Raw genomic sequence first — 24339 nt, 5'->3', positions numbered from 1 at the left:
TAACTTGAATGCACCACATCAAATTCTGGAGTGATGTGGCCCACAAAAGATTGAGTTGAGACATTTTTCCGTCCCAAGACAACTTAGGAGACTGTCAGTAGAGGACACTGGGGTGTAGGCCAGTCTGGAGCACACACAGAGGTAACACCAGTGGTGGGTCTTAGAGGTAGTGGCCACGACAGCATCATGTCTGGGATCTCTTAGTCCAAAGATAGTAAGCAAATTGGACAACTGGTTAGAAAGAAATTGGGGAAGTGGGGAGGCTCAGCTAGGTGGTGCAATGGATAGAGCACCAGCCCTGAAGTCAGGAGGACCTGAGTTCAAATCCAGCCTCAGACCAAACACTTGACACTTACTAGCTGTGTGACACTGGGCAAGTCACTTAACCCCAATTGCCTAAAAATAAAAAAAAAAATTAAAAAAGAAAGAGACTACGGGCACCCTGAGCTGACACTGAGCACAGAACCAGGCGCTGTTTGGCAATTCCATTGCCCATGTGCAGTTCTGGGTCACAGTACCAGGGTGGAGAGAAGCACAGGAGCACTGGGACAGGCTGCAAAGGTGCAGGGGCCTTTCCTGGATAAAGACCCTAGCACGGACCAGAAGAGCAGTGACCACACATATCCCAGGATAATACCACCTTGGAAGCACCAAAAACATGCAGAACCCCAGAACTAGCCCTGAAAACAGCAGCATGGAAAATGCTATCCACTTCCACAGAGAGAACTGATGAACTCTGAATATAAATTGAAGTATAATTTTTTTACTTTATTTTTCTTCCCTTTTTTTTCCAACATGACTAATATGGACATATGTTTTGCATGATTTCACACCTATAATTGATATCATACTGTTTGCCTTCTTAAGGGTGGAAGAAGACTAGAATGAGGAAGAGAATTTGGAACTAAAAAAAAGAATATTAAAAATAAATAAATAAATTTTTGAAAAAAATATTTTAAGCTGTCCATTTGTTAAGTATTTCTAGAAATGCTAGCTATAACAAAGACAAAAATAGAAGTAATAAGCATGGTCAAAGAAGAAACAAATAGTTTCTTTTTGCAGAGTGGTTAACGTGACAGAAAAGGAAAATGACCAGCGCTGGAGGGGAGGTGGGGGGAGAAAAAGGGACGCTAATGCACTATTAGTAAAGTTGTGAACGGGTCCAAACATGGCATACTAGAAAACCCTAGAGAGTCAACTAAAAAACTGAGTCAATAATTTCACCAAAGTGGCAGGATATGGCATAAATCCACATAATCATCAGTATTGCTACATGTAATCGACTAAATATGGTAGAAAAACAAGAAAATTCCATGGAAAATAACTACAGAATGTGTACACCTAGTGAGATCTAACAAGAAGGATTTGAATATAACTACAGAACACTAAGAAAATAAAGACACACCTACATAACTGGTTTTTACTCCAATGCTGGCTGAGTCAATATAATAAAAATGACAATGCTGCCTAAATTAATTTACTCATTCAACTAAAGCACTAAAAGATTACTTTACAGACCTAGAAAAACTGGGCAGCTAGGCGGCACAGTGGATAGAGCACCGGCCCTGGATTCAGGAGGACTTGAGTTCAAATCTGACCTCAGACACATAACACTTACTAGCTGTGTGACCCTGGGCAAGTCACTTAACCCCATTGCCTAGCCAAGAACAAAAAACAAAAAAAAACAACTAACAACAAAAATTCCCTAGAGGAGAAAAGGCCAAAAATCTCATGCAAATCATTTTAAAAGTGAGTATAATGAAAACGGAACATAATGAAAATGGAAAGGGAGCATAATGATATCAAATCTCAAGCTATCCTACATAACGATAATCATCAAAATAATTTGGTCTTGGTTTAAAAAAAGATACAATGGTCTATCCGTGGTGCAATTTAGCTATACAACATACTGAAACAAAACAAAAAAAAAAGCAGATTAATATGTAAGAAACCCAAAGATTCCATTTACTGGTTAAGGACTAACTATTTGATAAAACTTGCTGGGGAAACAGGATAGAAGTCTGGAAGAAATTAAGTTTATTTTGTTTTATTTTTATTCTTTTGGCTAGGCCATGGGGTTAAGTGACTTGCCCAGGGTCACACAGCTCGTAAGTGTTTTGTGTCTGAGGCCGGATTTGAACTCAAGTCCTCCTGAATCCAGGGTCAGTCCTCTATCTGCCGCACCACCCAGCTGCCCCTAGAAATTAAGTTTAGGCCAACACCTTGCATCATAGTTTGCTGAGAGAACCTTTAAATGAATATATGACCTCAACGTAAAGAGCACCATCATGTACAAATCAAAGAAATATCTTTCAGATGTACTCTAGGGAAAGAGTTCCTGTCCAAAGGTTAAAGGACACAGAAGATAAAATGGACAATTATGATTATATAAAATTAAAAAGGTTTTGAATAAATGGACCAATTACAGCTAAGATTAGAAGAGAAATAGTTAACTGGGGGAAAGTCTTTGTAGTAAGCTTCTTTGATAAGAGTGCCCATCTCCAAGATATAAAAAGAACTTCAAATTTATAAGAATACACATTACTGACCAAATGATAAATTGTCAAAGATGAACAGTGAGTTCTTAATGGAAAAAAATCCAAGCTATTTATAGTCATATTATAAAAAAATTATTCAAGTCATTAATAATTAAAGGAATGTAAATTAAGGCAACACTAAAATTTTATTTCATGCCTATCAGATTAGCAAAATTGTGAAAAGCCAAAAATTTGCAAATGTTGGAGTGTAAAAATGGGCACATTGATGTACTCTTCATATAACTGTGAATTGATCCAGACATTCTAGAAAGCCCAAAATGTTATGTTATGCCTATTTCATTTGACATAGCAATATCACTATTAACTTAAACTGCAAAGAGATTGAAGAGGAAATGGTCTTATATGTACAAAAATATTTATAGCCGCTCTTTTTAAAGTGACAAAGAACTGGAAACTAATACAGTCTTTATCAATTAGGGAATAACTAAACAAACCATGGTACATGAATGTGATGGAACACTATTGTGCTTCACCCTTCCTGGATCACTGCCTTGTCATGGAGGAAGGGACTTGCATATCTCGATGAAACTAAGAACCATGCAGTGCAAAGTTCCCTCAGGTGAACAGGTCATGGTGAAGAGTTCTGACAAAAAGTCAGAAAAATTTCATGGACAGTATCAAAATTATAAAAAATGTGATACTAGAAGATGAGTCCCTCAGGTCAAATGGTATCAAATACGCTTTTGGGAAAGAGTGTAGGACAATGAGTAGCTCCAGTACTAACGAAGCAGCTGGGCCAAGCCAAAAGGAAGCTTAGCTGTGGATGTACTTGGTGATGAAAGGAAAATCCAATACTGTAAAGATCAATATCGCACAGAAACCTAGAATGTAAGATTTATGAACCAAGGTAAGTTGGATGTGGTCAAACAGGAGATGGAAAGATTAAACATCAGCATCTTGGCTGTGTGTGAACTTTAGTGGACAGAAATGGGTGAATTGAATTCGGGTGGTCATTACATATACTACCGTGGTCAAGAAAATTTCTTAAAAGAAATGGAGTAGAAGAAAGAAAAGTAGTCCTCATAGTCAATAAAAAGGTAAGAAAAGCGGTGCTTGGGACATAATCTTGAAAATTACAGAATGGTATCTGTTCAAATCCAAGGCAAACTAGTGAACATCACAGCAATACAAGTCTATGGTCCAACCAGAGAGGCCAAAGTTGATCAGTTCTATGAAGAAACTGCAACATCTTCTAGAAATAATACCAACAGAAGATGTCACATTCATCAAAGAGAATTGGAATGCTAAAGTAGGAAATCAAAAGAGAATTGGAAAAACAGGCAAATTTGGCTTTGGAATACAAAATGAAGCAGGGCAGTTGTCAAGATAACTCACTGATCATAGCACTCTTTTTCAATAATCCAAAAGGCAACTGACTCTAAACATGACATCACCAGATAGCTAACATCAAAATCAGGTTGATTACGTACTTTGCAGCCAAAGGTGGAGAAACTCTATATAGTCAGTTTAAAACAAAACAAAACAAAAATCCTGGAGCTCTGTGGCTCACATCATGAGCTTCTTATTGCAGATTTCAGACTCAATTTGATGAAAGTAGGGAAACTCATCAGACAGTGTAAGTCTGGCCTAAATGACATCCCTCATGAATATGAAGTAGAAGTGATAAATAGATTTAAGGGATTAGATCTGGTAACTAGAGTCCCTGAAGAACTACATACAGAGGTTTGCAATATTGTACAGGTCCTCAAAGAGATGGGAGTACCAAATCATCTTATTTGTCTCCCAAGGAACCTGTAGGCAGGGCCAAGAAGCAACAGTTAGAACTGAACACGGAGCAACTGGTTAGTTTAAGATCAGAAAAGGAATATGACAAGGCTATAAATCGTTACCTTATGTATTTAATTTACATGCAGAGTACGTTATGTGAAATGCCAGGTGGAGTGAATCAAAAGCCAAACTTAAGGTTGTCAGGAGAAATAGCAACAATCTCAGTTATGCAGGTGATACCACTCTGAAAGAAAAAAGGGGGAAAAAAATCAAGAAGCTTCTCAATGAGGAGAGAGGAGAGTGTAAAAGCTGGCTTCAAAAAAAGTAAGATCTTGGCAACTGGTCCCATCACTTCCTGGCAAATAGAGGCAGAAGAAATGGAAGCATTGTCAGATTTTATATTCTTGGGCTCAAAGATCATTGCAGATGGTAACTGTGATCATGAAATTAAAAGGCACTTGCATCTTGAAAGGAAAGTTATGAGAAACCTGGACAGCATACTAAAAAGTGGAGATATCACCTCGCCCACAAACGTCTTTATACTCAAAACTATGATTTTTTTCCGCAGCAATGCATTGCTGTGACAGTTGGATTGTAAGGAAAGCTCAGTGCTGCAAAATCAGTGCTTTCAAATTGTGGTGTTGTAGAAGACTTTTGAGAGCCCCTCGGACAGCAAAAAGATCAAATCAGTCAGTATTTAAATTAATTCAGACTATTCTCTGGAAGGTCAAATACTTCAGCTCAGTATTTGACCTTCCAGAGAACAGTCTGTATTGACAGTTATGTTGAATCGGGGCAGCTAGGTGGTGCAGTGGATAGAGCACTGCCCCTGGATTCAGGAAGACCTAAGTTCAAGTCCGACCTCAGACACATAATACTTACTAGGTGTGACCTTGGGCGAGTCACTTAACCCCCATTGCCCAACCGAAAAAAAGAAAAAAAAGTTATGTTGACTCAATGACCCGCTGTTCCCCAGCCCCCCTTATCGATCAGTGATGGGGAAGGGTCTGTTTGGAGAAGCTGACAACCAATTCGCAGCATTTGTAGCACCTGCTCTTTGTTCCACACCCCTGCCTGTGACATCGTTACCCCCACCTGCAAATTGTCATGTACTTGCAACCGGGGGGAGGAACTAAAATGCCAGAGCCCAATCTCTTTTTTGATGTTGACCCATCTCAATCGTCTTTATTTCATTATGAAAGTTACCAACCTCGAAGCCATCACCGATCTCCAAGTGATCAGCCCATCAACATGTTGCTACCCTGATGTACCTCTAATAAACTCTTTTTAATTCCCTTTGTCTTGAGTTTTGCTTCATTGATCAGGGTGAAAGAATTTTCCTGTCAACATATTAATTGGTCTAGTTATTCTGGAAAGCAATTTGGAATTGTACCAAAAATTTGCTAAGCTGTGCATGTTCTTTGACTTCATAAAATCACCAAGAGTCTATACTCCAAAGAGATCACAGTTAGGGGGAAAAGATGCATATTTACCGAAACAAACTATTTAGAGCAAAGAACTGGAGGGATTCTGTACAAATTGGGAAGTGTCTGAACAAATTATGATGTATAAATGTAATGGAATATTATTTTGCCATGAAAAATGATGAAGAGAATGATTTCAGAGAAAACTGGAAAGACTTTTATGAACTAATACAAAGTGAGCAGAACCAGTAATATAATTTGTGTAGTAACAACAACATTGTAAAGACAAACAACTTTATAACTGGGAAAAACATTTGCAGCTTGTCTGTTGCTAAGTCATATCATTCCTAGTTTTGCCATATCTTTCATATTCATAACCTGTTCTCCACTTACACAGACACCACTCTGGTACAGGCCCTCAACACCTCACATTTGGATTATTGCAACAGCTTTCTAGACAAAGGGGACAAAGTGAACATGAACAGAGTTAGGAGAGAGGGTGTCCTGCGTGAGGAATATCACGATCAAAAATACCAGCGTCACTAGACTGAAGAGTACCCGAGGGGAGTAAAGTGTGAGTAAACTGGGAACTAGCATAGACTGGCAGGAATGGCTCAGGTTGTGAAGGCCCTTGGAAGCCAAATAATAGATTTTATATTCGATCCTGCACATAACAGGGAACCACTGGAATTTACTGAGTAGGGGGATTGACATGATCAGACTTATGCTTAGAGGAAGGAAGGAAGGAAGGAAGGAAGGAAGGAAGGAAGGAAGGAAGGAAGGAAGGAAGAAGGAAGGAAGGAAGGAAGGAAGGAAGGAAGGAAGGAAGAGAAGAAGGAAGGAAGGAAGGAAGGAAGGAAGGAAGGAAGGAAGGAAGGAAGGAAGGAAGGAAGGAAGGAAGGAAGGAAGGAAGGAAGAGAAGAAGGAAGGAAGGAAGGAAGGAAGGAAGGAAGAAGGAAGAAGGAAGGAAGGAAGAAGAAGGAAGGAAGGAAGGAAGGAAGAGAAGAAGGAAGGAAGGAAGGAAGGAAGGAAGGAAGGAAGGAAGAAGGAAGGAAGGAAGGAAGGAAGGAAGGAAGGAAGGAAGGAAGAGAAGAAGGAAGGAAGGAAGGAAGGAAGGAAGGAAGGAAGGAAGGAAGGAAGGAAGGAAGGAAGAGAAGACAGAAGGAGGGAAGAGAAGAAGGAAGGAGGGAAGGAAGGAAGGAAGGAAGGAAGGAAGGAAGGAAGGAAGGAAGGAAGAAGGAAGAAGGAAGAGAAGAAGGAAGGAAGGAAGGAAGGAAGGAAGGAAGGAAGGAAGGAAGGAAGAGAAGAAGAAGGAAGGAAGGAAGGAAGGAAGGAAGGAAGGAAGGAAGGAAGGAAGGAAGGAAGGAAGGAAGGAAGAGAAGACGGAAGGAGGGAAGAGAAGAAGGAAGGAAGGAAGGAAGGAAGGAAGGAAGGAAGGAAGGAAGGAAGGAAGGAAGGGAAGAAGGAAGGAAGGAAGAGAAGAAGGAAGGAAGGAAGGAAGGAAGGAAGGAAGGAAGGAAGGAAGGAAGGAAGGAAGGAAGGAAGGAAGGAAGGAAGGAAGGAAGGAAGGAAGGAAGGAAGAGGGGAAGGAAGGAAGGGAGAGAAGAGGGTCATTGAAACATTTTTTAAATGTATAGGAAAAAAACCTGAAAAAAATCACAGACAAGCAGGACACCATTTACATAGCACTTTAAGATTTGCGAAGTACTTTATATATTATCTCATTTGATGCTGATAACAGCTCTGTGAGGTAAGTTATTTTACTATCCTCCCTCACTTCATCTTACATATGAGAAAACTGAGGCAATAGGTAAAATGACTTGGCCAGGGTCATACAGTTAGTAAATGGACTGGGGCAGGAGTTGAACTCCAATCTTTCTGACTCCAGGTCCAACACTCTATCCACTGAGTCAGCTAGGTATTGAATGTATTATATATATTTTAACACAAAAGAAGTTGTGCATAATAAATATTCTTAGTAGCTTCTACAATGCTCATTATCTATTCTACCATATACAATGGAAATGTCCATTTCATTTGGCTTTTGTTAAGTTTAGATTTTTAAAAAATCAAGCCAAAAAAAAAGGAAGGAATGTTCATAAAAAGCTACTATAGCCTCATCAAGAATGGGTTGTAATACAGTAATGTAATTTCTATTTTTCACATCAAAATAGGCTTCTAGATTACTGTATAACTGTAGATTTAATATGCCAGCATCCTACCGAAGCATTTAGCTAGGTTGCTCACGGAATTTGGGGGAAAATATGGAGAGATGTAGGCTAGCAGAATTACATAAATTCTGAACTCAGTAATGAGAAGATATTAATAACAGACATTAATCTTCCAGCGTTAACTTGGAGTGAATCGTCCTAGACATCTGTACAACCCCCTGTGCAGTTTGACATTTTTATTTATGGTTTCCATAAATTCATGCTTATCACATCTGCAAATGCCACCAGGCTGGGAGAGGTTGCTAATAAAGGGGGTGAGAGTATTCAAAACAGCTTGACAGTCTATAATATCAGGCTTTTTTTCAAGATGATATTTAGCAGGGATATATATATATATATATATATATATATATATATATGTATATATATATATATATAGTCTTATATCTGCATTTTAAAAAAATCAGTTTCACTCATATACGGTGGAAAAGCAAGGTTAAACCGAAATTTAATTGAAAATTATTTGGGGAGCGGTGATTCAAACGTGGTGTGAAAGCCAAGGAGATGACTGCAACCTCAGCAGTAAAAGAGGTACAGAGCCCAGGAGGGAGGAAGGAGCCCTGGCGCCCCCTGGCGGCTGTCTGCGGCCGCCGCGGGCCAGGGGAGGGGGGTGGGGCTGACGGAGGGAGGGAGGGGGTGGGGCTGGAGGCGGAGGCGAAGGCTGGCTCCTCTCAGAGGCTGGACCTCCGGGAGTATCTCCCTGAGCCCTGAGGAATTAATCTAGAAGTGAAAATGATGCGCAGTGCCGTGACCTGCTGGTCCAGGCAGGACCGTGGGGGAGGGAGACAGGAAGAGCGCCCTGAGGGCAGCGAAGAAAGCCTCTGAGGGGCTGCCTGGAGAGAGAAAAGAGGGAGGGAGGGAGGAAGAGAGGGAGGGAGGGAGGAGGGAATGAAAGGAGGGAGGAATAAAGGAGAGAAGGAGGGAGGAAAGAAGGAAGGAGGAAAGGAGAGAGGAAGAAAGGGAGGGAGGAGGGAATGAAAGAAGGAAGAGAGGTGAGAAGGAGGGAGAGAGAGAAGAAAGAGAGTGAGAAAGAAATGAAAGGAGGGAGGGAGGAGAAGAAAGGAAGGAAGGAAGGGAGGGAAGGAGAGAAGGATGAAGGAGGGAGTGAAAAAGAAATGGAGGGAGGGAGGATCTGGATCTAAAACTCAGCTGTAACAGTTCATAGCTGTGAGAACTTTTCAAACTTCAGTTTCCTCTTCTGTAAAAATGGGTAAAATGATACTTAATCTATCAAAGGCTGTTCTGAGAAAAGTGCATTGTGAATTTTAATGCACTATATAAATGTGAACTATCATCCGCTCCATGAGGGCAAGGATTATGTCTTATTAAATAGCTTCATCCGAGGGAAGAATAAGGACAAGAAGACCAAGGAAGAAATTATTATAACAGTCCAGACAAAAAGAGATGAGCACTTGAACAGAGAGATAATGGGAGTAGGAAAGAAATCAATGGAAGAAATAATTCAGGGCGACTTGGTAAATGAGGAGCTGTGGAAAGTAATGGAGAGGGAAATATGCCCTCCAAGATTTCAAGCCTGGATAACTGGACTTACATTATCATGAACCAAAATAGAGACAGGTGGGCAAGAGGGCAGATAAAGAATTCAATCTGGGGTATACTGAGTTTAGGGTGTCAGACATGCAGCATGTACTTGGAAATAGCTGGAACTCTGGTATGGAGTTGGTATTAGGTATGTGTATATGTATGTATACACACAATACATGGATACATATAATGCACACATGCATGCATCTGCACATATACACACAAATTAAATATGCATATATAATCTGCATACTGCAATAGATGCACATATGTGTGTGCTTGCATGTACATATATCTATTGCATGTGTATTTAAATTCCTATATAAATATACAGTTATAGTTATATTCTGATATTAATACATATTATATATGTAACATATAATTTAAGAGTTATGTGGAGGTGATGAGAGGCAGTATGGTATAGTAGCTAGCAAGTTAACTTCAGAGTTAACTTCAAAGACCTGAGTTTGAATCCTGCCTCTGGAATCCACATACCGGATGTGTGAACTTGAACAAGCTAGTGAACCTCATAGAATGAATCCCCAGGAACTCTCTAACGTAATAATTGTAGAACAGTTTCTGGTTTCGTTATCAGGCATTCCCTATACCAACAAAATCACAAATCTTGACCCTGCTCCCTCATCAAAGTGAATAATTAATATTAAATTTCTTATGTTAATAACAATGTGTTACAGAAAAATTTCTTTCGCATCTTTAACTCAGCATAAAAATACATATAAAATACCAAGTAATTCCCATGTTTATTGGATAGTGTTATCAGGGCAAGTCAAGAAAGTATTAACTGCTCTGATATGGGTACAGAGAGAGAGAGAGCATAGGATCAAAAATGAAAGTATCATTATCGCCTTGGGATCCGATGTTCTAAAAGACTCAAAGGGAATTGATACTCTCAAATATTTGTGGGAGTAGATGAGATCATCAATAATAATCATTGGTATTTATATAGTCCTTTAAAATGTGTGAAGCACCTGACATACTTGACCTCATCTTAGTTTCACAGCAATTCTGGAGTGCATGCTTCTCCCCATTTTACAGATGAGTCAGTTCAGGCTCAAAGTTAACTGACTCATAATCACTTAGTAAGTGTCCAAGGTCCAATACTATCCACTATCTCACTCTGCCTAAGTGAGAGAGTGTAGAGAAAAGAAACATTGAGGGACAGAACCCTAAGAGACAAGTCACATTTAACGGGTGAGAGGAGAAATCTGAAGGAGAGAAATTATTCTCCTTATACACTCTGAGATGATTCTATTTGTTGTAACCTTTGGTTTTTAGGGAATAGTCAAAAGAATCAGACTGGAAAGTTATGATGTTTTGTTTCTGAACTAGCTGTTTTCCTCTATTTAATTTAAATTATTTTAAACCTTCAATTCTGATAACATTTTTGGTATGTAATCCTTCCTATTAAGACAATGTAGTCAGGGTGATGTAATAAAGTACTAAATCTGGGCTTCCCTGAAATTTTAGAATCTGAGTCACAGACTATAATGATAATGATGGGGCTGATAAAAATAAGTTTTTAGTGCTTTTTTTTAAAGCTGAAATGATTACCTCCAAAGAGACAAAAAGGGGGTGGGGTATAGTTCAGAGATCCAATACAAATGAAGTCCTAGAAGACAATGTCAGGAGCTATGGGTTAGAAATCTGTCCCTATATCAACCTGTATGCTCTGATATAAAATAAGTTAACATTTTATTTTATTCTTCTAGTCAGTGACAGCAATAGAATGGAAGTTATTTAAAAATTAGTGAAAAGGCACAATTGTTTGTGAAATGAAAACAACAAATTATTGTCTGAATTTAAGTGAAAATTTTTTGTGTGAGAATAGAAACTATTGTAATTATTAATTAGTAATAATTGTTATTATTAACAATTAGTAACTATTGTTTGAAAAGGGAGGAGAACAAAGGGTTTCATTAAATTAAAAACATGTGGATAATCATCAGTGTCAAAAAGGTACAGCATACACCTTTTCTGGATATTATTACCTTTATTACAAAACATTAAATATATCCTGTGTCGAGGTAACATTCCAAAGTGTACATAACAAGTTCAGTTAGAGTCTATATACACAGCTTTTATTTGCTATGAGCAAAAGTTACAGCTGGTCACAGAGTTTCAATTCTGGCATTGCACATAATCCAAATTAAGGAACAGAAGCTCAAATTATGTTAAATACATAATTTAACAAATAAAAGGGAATCTTAGGAACTCTCATAGCCCATTCCCACACGCCAGTGGTCCAGAATAACTCCTTTTAACATTGATGTTTTACAGAGAACCATTGAAAAGGAGAAAATGGTTGACAGAAAGTTTTGTTCATTAAACCAAAACACAGCTATCCTAGAATTTTTTAATGTATTCTCCAACCAAATATTTAATCACTTAAAACTCACTTATGAAAGAATCCTGATCTTATGGTATTTCTTCAAAACGCAAGTTATAAAGCTATGACACAAAATCCTTTTGTGTTTTCTACTATCACAGATAAGTGTGTCTTCGAGCCATTTCACATTCTGTGAACTTCGATGGAAGAGTAATTCCCTACAAATGACTATGGTGTCCCATTAATTATCTTCCAAAAGAAATAAATTCAGGTCATCCTAAGCTTGGTAGGATGAATAAATCAAAGCACCCCTATTTTCTTCTCCCTCTCCCTCCTTTTTACAAAAATATACTTTTGAGCTAATGCTAATAGCCATCTTGGCAGTCATTGTCATCATGGTCTCCAGTGGGTCGGTTATGATAACTGTCAACTACCAGCTTTCTACTTTCTACCTCGATGCTTCTGGACAGGCTCTCTTCATCACTAACTGATTGACTTTCATGAGAATTCACATTTTCTTTAAGCTTACTGTTTTCCTGAAATGCTCTGGCATCTTCTTCAGATTGAGTATTTCCCTCTCCTTGTAGCTGTTCAGAACTGCTTTCCCCACTGTCCTCCCTGGAGACACTTTGGCTCTCCACGGATGAGCTCTGAGACTGGAAACTTTCCTGGCTGGAGCTGTCTTCATCCTCAGTTGACTCTTTGCTTTCCTCTGAGGTGGTCACACTCTCGTTAGATTCACTGTCACTTTGTTCCTCTCTAGATTCGCTATCTGATTTGGAGGATGTGGTTAGATTGCTGTCTTCAGAGGAATTACTACTGTCTTCCTTATTAACTTCAGATAGACCAACAGTCTTTCTATCAGAGTCAGGGTTATCACCCCGTGAAATATTTTCATTCTCTTCCTGGGATTTACTTTGTTTTTCATGAGAATTGTCATTGTCGTGTCTGGACTCACTGCTGAGATCCTGCACATTTTGGCTGTCTTCCTGAGACTGACTGCTGCTTTCTTCTCGGGATTTGCTTTTGCTGTTTTCATGGGATCGGCTGTTTTCACGGGATCGACTGTTTTCATGGGATTGGCTCTTTTCTGTGGAATCACTCGTGGCTTCTTCCACGGTGTTGCTATCGTTGTTTTCATCCCAGTCATCCTCCTTTGAGATGCGTGCCTTTTGGAAGGAGTTCCTGTCAAGCTGCCCCACCAAATGGCTCACATTCAATGAATCTTGTCTATTCCCATCCTGACCTCTTGTCTTGTGAATCTTTCTCTTTGAATGGACGCTGTAACGGATCATTCTGGAATTACCTTCCTTGCTCCCAATGGTGTCTGCATCATCGCCTTGCATTCCTTCATCATCAAATGAAGAATCATCTCTGGAATTGCTGTAGCTTTGTTTACTTCCTACTCCCACAGTGTACTCATCACTGTCGCTGTCATGGACTCCCACCTTATGACTTTCATTCTCCTCTTCTTCAAGGCTTCTGCTGTCATGATGACTGCTTTCATGACTGACAGCATGGTGACTGGCACCTTCCCCATCGGCAGCACTATCTTCCTTGTGTAGAGTGCTGTCGGAATCATCATCACTTCCAGGCCAGGTGTTTTCACCTTCCTGTTGATGCCTTTCCATGGACCCCTGGCCATTGTCTACATCAACAAAAGTGTCATCTCCACTGTCATCTTCATCATCATTCTTATCATCATCTTTTATTCCACTCTTAAAGGAGCTATCAGATAGTCTATAAACAGTCTCTTGATCATTAAGGGCCAAGTCTTCCTTTGATTCAATACTATCACTATAGTCCATCTTGTCCTCATTTGTCTACGTGGAGAAATCAAGAGCTACAGTTAGCTTACAATAATTCAGAAGCCACTCATCTAATTGGTGGGTTTTCTAGACCCCTACTCCTCTTTCTGCCTTCTTCCTTATTTTCACTCATGGCCATATCACTATCCCTTAGCATTTTCACTACATACTTATGAGAGAATAGGAAAAAGACATCTACCATTTTGTCACTTTTTATAATATCCAAAATCCTGAAAAAGCTGTGTGGAAATTAAATGCCTGATTTCTATCCTGGTTTCATAGATTTAGGGTTGGAAGGGACCTTAAACAACATTAATCCAACCCTGTTATTTCACAGATGAGGAAACCGAAGCACAGAAAAGTTGGGGTGACTGACCCAGAGACACATGTCTAAGACAAGTAGCAGAGTTGGGATCTGAATCCAGGTTGCATGACTCCAGATCCAGAACTTTTTTTTCTCCACACATTGCATTATAGCTACATTAGGGAAACTTATTCTTTAGAGAAACTTTTCAGTTAATCATTTTGTGAAGCAAAAAATTGTTTTGTAAGGAAAAAGAATTCCCTCTCTGTGTCTTTATGCCAACTGTGCTTCTTGTCTCCCCACCTGGAATGTGCTTCCTTACCACTTCTTAGTGGTTCTAGCTTCCTTCAAAAGCTCCCCTCAAAAGGTAACCTCCTCTGAGTCATTTCCTGATGCCTCCCCATGCTGGTGCCAACACCTCATTACCTGTTTATTTTGCAGACATTTTGTATATGTGTACCTATTGTCTCTCTCAATAGAATACAATTTCCTTGAGGGCAGGGATTCTTTCATTTTCGTCTTTACATACCAATCGCCTACCATAAGGCTTGACATATAGTGAGCACACTTGTACTTGGAAGTAGCCATAGGAAAGAAAAACTTTGGTGGGGGAGGAGGTTGAAACTACCGTTTATTAAATAAAAGCATCAGTAGTGTTCTCATGGAATAACCCATTCAAATAGCACATTACAAAGCATATTCTTCATGAAAACCCTATGAAGTAAAGGTGTTAAATTATTATTATCCCAGTTTTACAAAAAATGGAAATTGAGATTTGGGAAATTAAGTGACATGCATGTTTTATATATATATATAAACATATAGAACATATGTTTATATGCTTATATGTGGCATATATTTATGTGTTGCATATGTTTGTATATACATAAATATATGTGTCACTTATTTCCTGAGTACATGTATACATACACACATATATGTGTGTGTGTGTTTGACATAGTCAAACAATTAGTAAGTGTCAAAGTCAGGTTTTGAACTCAGGTCTCCAGGATCCAGGCCAAAGGCAATTACTCTTTGCACTATACCACACTTCCTGTCCCTCTGGTCATTAGTATTGACAGCTACTGCTTGTAGAAATAAGCTTCAGCAGATCGTATTTTTCAGTCCTGAAAAATGCAGCGTGGAACTAAGATCTCTCACATCACCAGATGGGCAATGTCAGATTCCATTTTACGCCAAGTATGTCACAAAGCTGGCCATCAAGGGGACAAATAAGCCTTCTAAGAAACTAAGGCAAGGTGGACCACTCGGAACTCACTGGGCTCTGAAAAACCTTTTCCTGGCTTCTCCACTGATCAGTCAACTGCTGAGGCTCCAGTATAATCTCTCTTCCCTATTTATTGGAACCCTGGTTTCCAGCATTCTTCACACTAAGGCTGTGTTCATTGGTCGTAGATCTAAAATCAGAGGGAACCTTAGAGACCAGCTAATTCATCCCTCCTCCTTCACCTCACAGATGAGAAAACTGATTATTTGAGAGGCTAAGTGACTTGCTAAAAGTCACGTGATAGCCAGAGGCAGGATTTTAAGTTGGATCCTAGGACTCCAAACTCCAAAAGTATCTCTCCTTTAAACATGACCCTCAGATAATGAATTTAAAAGTCTTGGATACATTAGGAAGTGAAGATATCCTTCCATTTGTGCTTTCTGAAATATTTTGGGAGCATTTCCAAAGTTGTAGTTATTTCACAATGGAGCAATAGGCAATAATTCTCTAGCATTAGCAGAATAATCTGTGTCACAAGTAGCAGCGGATGTTATAGAATATTGACACAGAAAAGGGCCTTAGCAGTAATCTAGTCTAACCTCCATATTTTACATATGAGGAAACTGAGAGCCATAAAGGGGAAGATAGTACTTTTCTAGGCTGCCCTTTGTAAACTCTAAAGTTTGAGCCAAGCTTGTCACCTTGCTCTTCTTCACACACATCATTTCCCATTTCTACGTCTTTGCATCCCCTCCTGGATCACTGAGAAGCTGAATGAAACTATGAGCTATCTCATGCAGTTACCCAAGATGGAAAGGTCATAGTGGAGAGTTCTGACAAAAAAGTGACCCACTGGAGAAGGAAATGGCAAACCACTCCAGTATCATTGCCAAGAAAACCCCACAGACAGTGTGGTCCACAGGGTCACAGAGTCGGACACGACAACATTTAAACAGAAGCAGCAACAACAGGGCCCTCGCATGAGCTATCCCCAAGCCTAGAACATGTCCCCTGCTTTGCTCCACGTCTTGGAATCCAAAACTTCTTTCAAAACTCAGCCCAAGTGTCACCATGAAGCCTTTCCTAAACCACCTGGCCAGGAATACCTCACCCCAGAAGTTACTTTACTTGGTATTTATTTTTTGAATTAGAACCAGCCTAACATTGTGGATAGAAAACTGGATTCACTTGGCTTTGTGACCCTCAGTAAGCAGCTTAACCTCTCTGGGCTTCAGTTTTCTCCCCTGTAAAACCAAGGGGTCTCTGAGGTTCCTTCCAACTTGCTCGACTTGTAAGGGCTATACAAAACTCATTAAGACTTTAAGTTATAGCAAGTGTGAATATATATTGGTAAAGAGTTGCATCATTGGACATTCTCTATAACATCAGTGAAATGATAGGTCTGATCCAAAGAAAAATATTTTATATATAATTGAATATATTTCTCCTGATGAGAAATAAAATATAAGTCCCTGAGAGTAGGGATGATTTCATTTTTGCCTTTATATACAATGCCTAGAACTTCCACTCCCAGAGAACTTATTATTATTTACTTCTTTAGTCATAATCTCCACCACCTTGCTGCCCATTCTCTGGCAGGTTTATTCTCCAGAAAATCCTGCCCTGGTGGTGCGCCATTGTCCTGATGGGTGACTGTCTGTCAGGGAGGAAAGCTGAAGCCTTGCATGACTCCCTATTCTCGGGTGATTTCCTTTACAGCCTCATTAATTAGGTGCCATTTGCTTTCTTTTGCTTTCCTATTCCCCTCTTTCTTCCTCACATATGGTTGCCATTGTCTCCTGTCTCAGAAGCCATTCCACTTTGACCCAGAGGGCTTTCCTTACTTGATCCATCCTGATCCCAATTATAAAGTAAACAATTTTAGGGTGATCCAATGTTCCATCACTTTTCTGAACTCATCTATCATATTGCCACAGCTAGATTAGTAGCCATTTGTTAAAAACTATTTTTAATTGGAGGAAACTTATGGCTGTCAAAGTCTATAGGTTGCTTCCCCCATCCTCAACCCAACATTCAAAATAAAATACCAAAATGTGTTAGAATGACAGAAATGGCTTGTTTTTCCCTTTTTGGTACTCAGAATTATTGACTTTTCATGGTTTAAAAAATTATATTTAGAACAGTTTCCATATAATTTAAGTCATCACCATTTCCTTCAATGCATAAATAACTTAAATGTTAGGAAAGATTTAATTACCTGTTCCTTTGAGCTATCTTTACTTTCTTCTGATGACTCACTACTCTCCTGAAAGAAGGGAAGTACAATTCCAAGTTACTTTTTTTTTCCTTTTAGCAGTCATAGGAAATAGAAAAAGGACCTCATCTCCATTGCTTAAGGTTCAGGTGTATTATATTTCCCAAGGCCATGAAATGGTTCAAGGTGTGCTAAAGATTGCTTGGGGGAAACATGAGTCAATATAACAGGAAGGAGATAATTACCAAGGAGAGAACTGGTGTCGGTGCCAAATGATCCTGAAGAAAGAGGAAGAAAAAAAAAACTAAGTTACTTTTATATAAAGATTTTGTCACTACAAAGATTTAGAATTAATTTTAGATGATTTGCTACTCCCTTGATGAATAACTTACATGCTACATGAATAATCTGGAAATATTGTGAGGGCATGGTTTTAAAACAAAGATTCCTAAGAGACTGAATAAACAGTGGAGGATAAGAAACAAGAATAATTCCATTAAAGTAATATAATCTTAAAGCAGCCATTTTCAACATGGAATTTAATAGTGCACTATTGAATTCAGAGCATCACCAGATCTGTTATGGACACTGGCAGAAAGATGAACTCCTGAAGAATCCAAGTGAGGATACTTAAGGATTTTCTTATTAATCAATTAAATTCAACGAATCCTTATGAATCACCTCCTGTGCACAAGACGTGTTAAGCCTGCCACCGTCTGACATTGTGTTGCAGAAGAAAAGAGGCTGTATTCCAGACATTTGTTAAAGTGTGGCAGAAGCAACCACTCTCTGAATGTAGCCTACTTCCTTGTATGACACCCCCAAGGCTGCACAACTGGGAAGACCTTATCTTAAAAAGGCCAAGGTCTCCCACTGTATCCTGGGCCATCTCCAGTCGTCTTGATCTCTATCTGGCCACTGGACCCAGATGGCTCTGGAGGAGAAAGTGAGGCTGGTGACTTTGCACAGCCCTGCCTCACTTAAATCCACATCAATTGCAGGTCATAGCATCATCTTCCTGATGTCATGGTCTTCTTCAAGAATGAAGGACAAACCACACAACAACACTAAGGGAAAGGCTTAAGCTGTGCCTTGTTACATTGAGAGTATGAGCTGTCTGGCAGAATGTGATTCCGGGCAATTGTAGTATGGCATTGACAGGAAGACAGTAGGGGTGGAGAGGATAGATGTCCAAGGGAGAATAAGGAGAATCGTGTATTTATTCATTACTAGAGTTATTCTGCACTTAATATTATTTTTTGAATGACAATGACAGGAAAGATTTAGCAATATTCTGCATATATGTAAACATTCATCTACAGATGAGTCTTGGTCTGATTCCGGCCCTTCTCATCTCTCATTTGGACAATAACCCCATCATTGATCTCCCTGCCTCATCTCTCTCCTCTCCAATCAATCCTCCATATAGCTGCCAAAGTTATTTTCCTAGAGTGAAGGTCTGGTTCACTATCCACTGTGCCACCTAGCTGCCCCTTATTTTTTACATATTTTTACATATTTCTGTAATACCTGCTTGACTAGGCTCTCCCGCGGAGATTATAGATACTGTTACTTTGTAGGTTTGGACAGCTAGGTGACACAGTGGATAGAGTACCAGACATGAAGTCAGGAAGACTCATATTCCTGAGTTCAAATCTGGCATCAGACACTCGCAAGCTGTGTGTCCCTGGGCAAGTCACTTAACCTTGCTTTGCCTTGGTTTCCTCATCTATAAAATGAGCTGGAGAAGGAAACAGCAAACCACTCCAGTATCTTTGCCAAGAAAACTCCAAGTGGGGTCGTGAAGAGTTGGACATGACCAAACAGCAAAAATGTTGTAGGTTGTCTCCCTCAATAAAATGTAAGGTCCTTGAGGCCAAGAACTATTTCATTTTTGCCACTTTGCTGGGCACACAGTAGGTGCACATTAATAACTGCTTGTTGGTTGATTGATTCTATGCCCTTTATATTTATTTGACCATAACTTAACTTTAAGGTCATCTGGTCAAAACTTTTCATGTTGCATATGAAGAAACTGAGGCCCAGAGGGGCTGAGTGATTGCCTAAGGTCATACAGGTAGTAAATGGAAGCATTGGAATGTGAACCAGGGTCCTCTAAATCCAAATTCAGCACTCTATCCCTGGTGCCATATATTGTATCCTCCAACAGAATATAAGCTCCTTGGGGGTGGAGATGATTGCATTGCCTCATCTTTGTGTCTTAGTACCTAGCACATAGTACTTTGGGAGGTGGGGGTCTGGATCGTTGATTTCATTGGTGTAGGAAAGATGTCTCCAAACTATATTGATTACACACCTATATCCATTTAAAAATTTTTGATTATAGACCCCAATGTGGTTGTTTTTACTTGTACATTATCTTTATAAGGAAAAGGACTTATTAGTACACAAATATTTATAGCAGCTCTTTTTTGTGGTGGCTAAGACTTGAAAATGGAGAGGATGTCCATTAATTGGGGAATAGCAAAACAAGCTGTGGTATATGATTGTGATGGAATATTATTGTACCATAAAAAATGAGAGCAGAATGATGTCAGAAAAAGCCGTAAAGACTTACATGGACTGATGCATAGTGAAGTGAGCACAAACAGGAGAATGTTGTACACAGTAACAGCAATATTATATGATGAAGAATTGTGAATGACTTAGCTATTCTCAGCAATACAATGATCCAAGACAATCTGAAAGGAATCATGATGAAGCATGCTATCCTCCTCCAGAGAAAGGACTGATACTGTCTGAAATCAGACTGAAACATGTTATTTTTTACTTTCTTTTCCTTCCTTCCTTCCTTTCTTTCTTTTTCTTTCTGTCAGTCTTCTGTCTTTCCTTCTTTTTTATTTGAGTCTCCATGTATAAAATGACTAATATGGACTAATTATATTTTACATGATTGCACATATGTAAACTATATTGGATTGCTTACCATTTTGGAGAGGGGAAGGGGAGAAAGGGAGGGTTAAAATTTGGAAATGGCAACTTTTATTAAAAAAAGTTTAAAAATTTTTAACGTAACGGGGAAAAATAAAATATTACATAATAAATAAATAATCTTTATAAATTTAATTATAAATTATTAAATTAGTACCATGTGAATAACTATGAACATTATAAAATTTACACAAAAGATAAATGTTTAAAAGATGAGATATAGAAAAAATTAATATTTGACCTTATAGTCAATAGGGAGATGCTAAATTTTACTGAATAGGGGAGCAAAGTAACATGGTCAAACCTGCACTTTAGGAAAAATCATTTTGGCATCTGTATAGAGGTTGGACTTGAGGTAGAGAATTAGGAGGTTATTGAAATTGTACAGGCTAGGGGCAGCTAGGTGGTGCGGTGGATAGAGCGCTGGCCCTGAAGTCAGGAGAACCTGAGTTCAAATCTGGCCTCAGACCAAACACTTGACACTTACTATTGATTGGATATGTGGGGTGAATAAGGTTAAAGATGACATCAATCTTATAAACCAGAAGTTTGGTAGTATCCTTAACAGAAATAAGAAAGTTTGGAAAAGGGGTGGATTTTGGGGAAAAGATAATATAACTAAATCTGAGATGAACCCATCTATGCCTGTTTATCCTGTGAGATATATGCCTGTGAGATATACCACCCCAAATGAAAGTGAGGAATGGAATTCTCACTTACTGGCCACCATAGCTCCAATCGTAGATTTTATCTCCAAAGGGTACCTGCAAACCTACCAGGTGATCTGGAGAGCAGAAAATGAGTATGCTGAGGGAAGGGGAGAGATGATTTCCCCAATGGCACTTATGTAGTTACTGCTGTGGGTTCCTGGTTAGGATATAAGGGCCTCAAAGGACCCGATTCAGAAAGGGGGAGAAGGGAGCTTATATAGTGGAAGAACAGAGCAGTTAGTGGGGGCTTTGGGAAGCTAGAAAGGGGAATTTCTTTGGAGATGCACCCCATGATTGTCTATCACTGAGAAGGTGAGATGAGATTCATCTTCCTGTTCTTTGATTTCACATTCCTTGGGATTAAATCATTTTCTTTTTGGGGGTCAAGCTATGGCCCCTCAAGGGTTTCTGGGCTATACTTTAAAGACCACAGGTATGAAGAATTTTTGTTAAGAAAACTTGCCATGAAAATAAATATCAGCACCTTCACTGTCACTGAGAAGTTGACTTGCCCAAGGTTATATGGTGATTATATGTCAAAGGCGTTACTTGAATCCAGACCTTCCTGACTGCAAGACTGACTCTTCATGTACCAAAACATTTTGCTTCTCTTACTATACTTAATGATCACTAAACCAGCAATTTAGTCACCATCTAAAGAATAGTTTTCATACCAGTTATAACATTCAAATGTTTCAAAAACTTCCTAGTTGTGTGACCTTGGGAAAATAACTTAACCTCTTTGTCTCAGTTTCCTCTTCTGTAAAATTAGAAATAATAATAGCACCTACCCCCCAGCACTGTTGGGAGGGTCAAATGGAATAATATTTGCAAAGCACTTAGCACTGTGCCTGGCACATAGTAGGCACTATGTAAATGCTAGTTATTATTATTATTACTATTGTCATTATTTAGAAACATATCCTGCTCAACTTACCTTCAATTCTTCAGAACTCTCAGAATCTGTGTTTAGATATTTGGTGACCTACATCAATGGAAAACACACAGTGAAACATTCAGAACAGTTTTTCAGGGAGGTGGTTAGTTATATATGGCATGCTCAACCCACCCAACACGGAGGCAGACTACTTCCCTGCATTCCACTACCAAATGGGGATGAATAAGCCTCCTTGCATTGGCTGTGTAGTTGGAAGATGCTACTTCTTAAAAACTGCCAGATTGGGACAGTCTTGCTTTCTTTCCTGTGTGCTCTTTCCTAATGTGTCCAAAATCACACAGAGGTCATCTACAGCATAAGAGTCATGAACTAAACTGGGAAGGAGGGAGATCTTCTTTTCCTTCTTTTTTTTTTAATTCATGGCTCAGAGAGATGGACCTGGGGTATTTCCGTTTCCATTCTGTTTCATTTATCTTTCTCATTTTCAGATACAAGTAGTTATACCCACTACAACTGAATTTGAGTCATGGTGAGTGACTTTGGGGCGAGGAATCCAGTTGGGCCAACTGAGAAGCCAGGGTGCCTAAGACTTGAACCTAAGAAGGGCTTTGGATTTGGAATTTAGTACTGTGATCTCTAGAAAGTGAACTAAGCTAAGAACCTAATCCTTTCCTCCTCCCCAGAAACTGAGGTGGTATAGAAAAGGGAATAAGCCCCATGTGCCGGGGAATGATTCTGTATCTTTGTGATTATAACTTTGAAATAAATATTCCTTTGTAAAAGTTACAAAGGAAGCTATTTGGCTGTTAGTGGGTAAATGGAATTGGTGTATTGCAGATTCATCCTCTACAATTGAAGGAACACCGTGAGTAGAAGCTAGAGTCAATGTCAAATAGCCTAAATCCCTTTAAGGGGACTAGAAAACCTTGCAGAGAAGGGTGAAATGTAACATATCTGGCTTTCAGAGACTGGAGCCTGAGTAGACAATGCTTCATGCACGGGCACACACACGTGTATATATGCACATATATGTAAATACATGGTACTTTAAAAACATTATGTATAATTTACACATATTATATTATATTATGTATATATTTAATTTAATACTTCATACATATAGTTACTGGATCCATGACTTTATTGGAATGGGAACACTCAGTGAGGGAACTTCTATCAATGTAAATTAGGTCTGTGACTTATCTTGGACACTTGCCCAGAATTAGCCAGCCAGAATCTATCAGAGGCAGGATTGAACCTAGTTTTTTTTGTGATTTTCAGGCCAGCTCTCATTGTACCAAAGGACAGATGCCATAAATGCCACCCGCACCCCCAAATCAGAAAGCATCACACATGGAAGCTTTTCATTAAGCATCTTTAATTTTACCCAAATGGAGCAAGTTTGATGGTCTATGTTCAGGTTGGTGAAAATTTGGTGCATGTTTGGAAGGCTTGATTCAGAAACTGCCAGAAAATCTCTACTTACAGGAAGAGCACAAGAGAACCCCCAAAAGAAAATCAGCAGAAGAGTGGTCTTCATAATTGATAATTAAGATGCTTTCAACCTATAAGGAAGAATGTACATGAATACGCTATCTAGGATAATAAGATGTGTCATTATGTAAAAACCATTAACATTCTAAACACTTCATCTTTTAAAAGTCTCATTTGTAACAAATTCTGTTAAGTTTCAAAGTCTGAACATTTTGAAATAAGAGCCACCACGTACTGTTTTCATTTTCTTTTAAATAAATAAATGGGAAATGAGAAATCCAACACTCTTCACTTACATAAGGATTATGCAACCAAGGAAAACTATACCAAGTTCTTAACAAATTCATTCTAGCCCCACTAATGTAATCTAAGCATATACTCATGAACATTATTCTTCCCATAAAAGCCACTGGTACTCCAGACTCCAATTTTAGAACCACAGAGATAATTTAGAGACAAAAGTGGGTGGGTTTCTGTTTTAATTTGGAAGCAGATGTTGCATGCACTTTGTTATTACAAACTATATGTTATTACAAATTTTTATAAGTCTACTAAGTAGACTTACATAAAGTATCCCAGTTCTAGCAAGTTTTAATGTCCATTTTGGTGTGCAAGTTATACTATGCTAATTACTTGTAAATATCTTCCAGATTACCAAAAAAAATCTAAGAATCATTATTGGTTTCCCATATATTAGAAATATGACCAAATATGACCTCTTTTTTGCCCTCAAGATGACTTCACTAACAATTCAAGACATTGAGGGACATGAAAAATAAGTTCATAGTCTAAAATTTGCTTGTTAGTTCAAAATAAATTAGGATAAAAATATTAATAAAACAATGTAAATATCTGCTATAGAAATTTGGAAGTCATGTGCATTGGTATGAACATTCA

The 24339-nt window shown here is 38.8% G+C and overlaps 1 protein-coding gene across 1 annotated transcript; it reads right to left on the bottom strand.

Annotated features, from left to right (window-relative positions):
* Positions 1-12173: 12173 nt before the first annotated feature.
* DMP1 (dentin matrix acidic phosphoprotein 1) lies at positions 12174-23488 on the bottom strand. The gene is made up of 4 exons (XM_020988262.2): positions 23435-23488; positions 21988-22035; positions 12460-13656; positions 12174-12408 (listed from the first exon to the last, which is right to left on the bottom strand). The coding sequence occupies exons 1-4, from the start codon at positions 23486-23488 to the stop codon at positions 12199-12201; spliced, it is 1509 nt and encodes a 502-aa protein (XP_020843921.1). The 3' UTR covers positions 12174-12198.
* Positions 23489-24339: the final 851 nt, after the last annotated feature.

This window comes from Phascolarctos cinereus, unplaced genomic scaffold, assembly GCF_003287225.1.
Source record: "Phascolarctos cinereus isolate Bilbo 61053 unplaced genomic scaffold, phaCin_HiC Scaffold_9;HRSCAF=440, whole genome shotgun sequence".
Lineage (NCBI taxonomy): Eukaryota > Metazoa > Chordata > Mammalia > Diprotodontia > Phascolarctidae > Phascolarctos > Phascolarctos cinereus.
The sequence above is the reverse complement of the archived record's forward strand: the minus strand, read 5'-3'. Positions and strand labels throughout refer to the sequence as shown.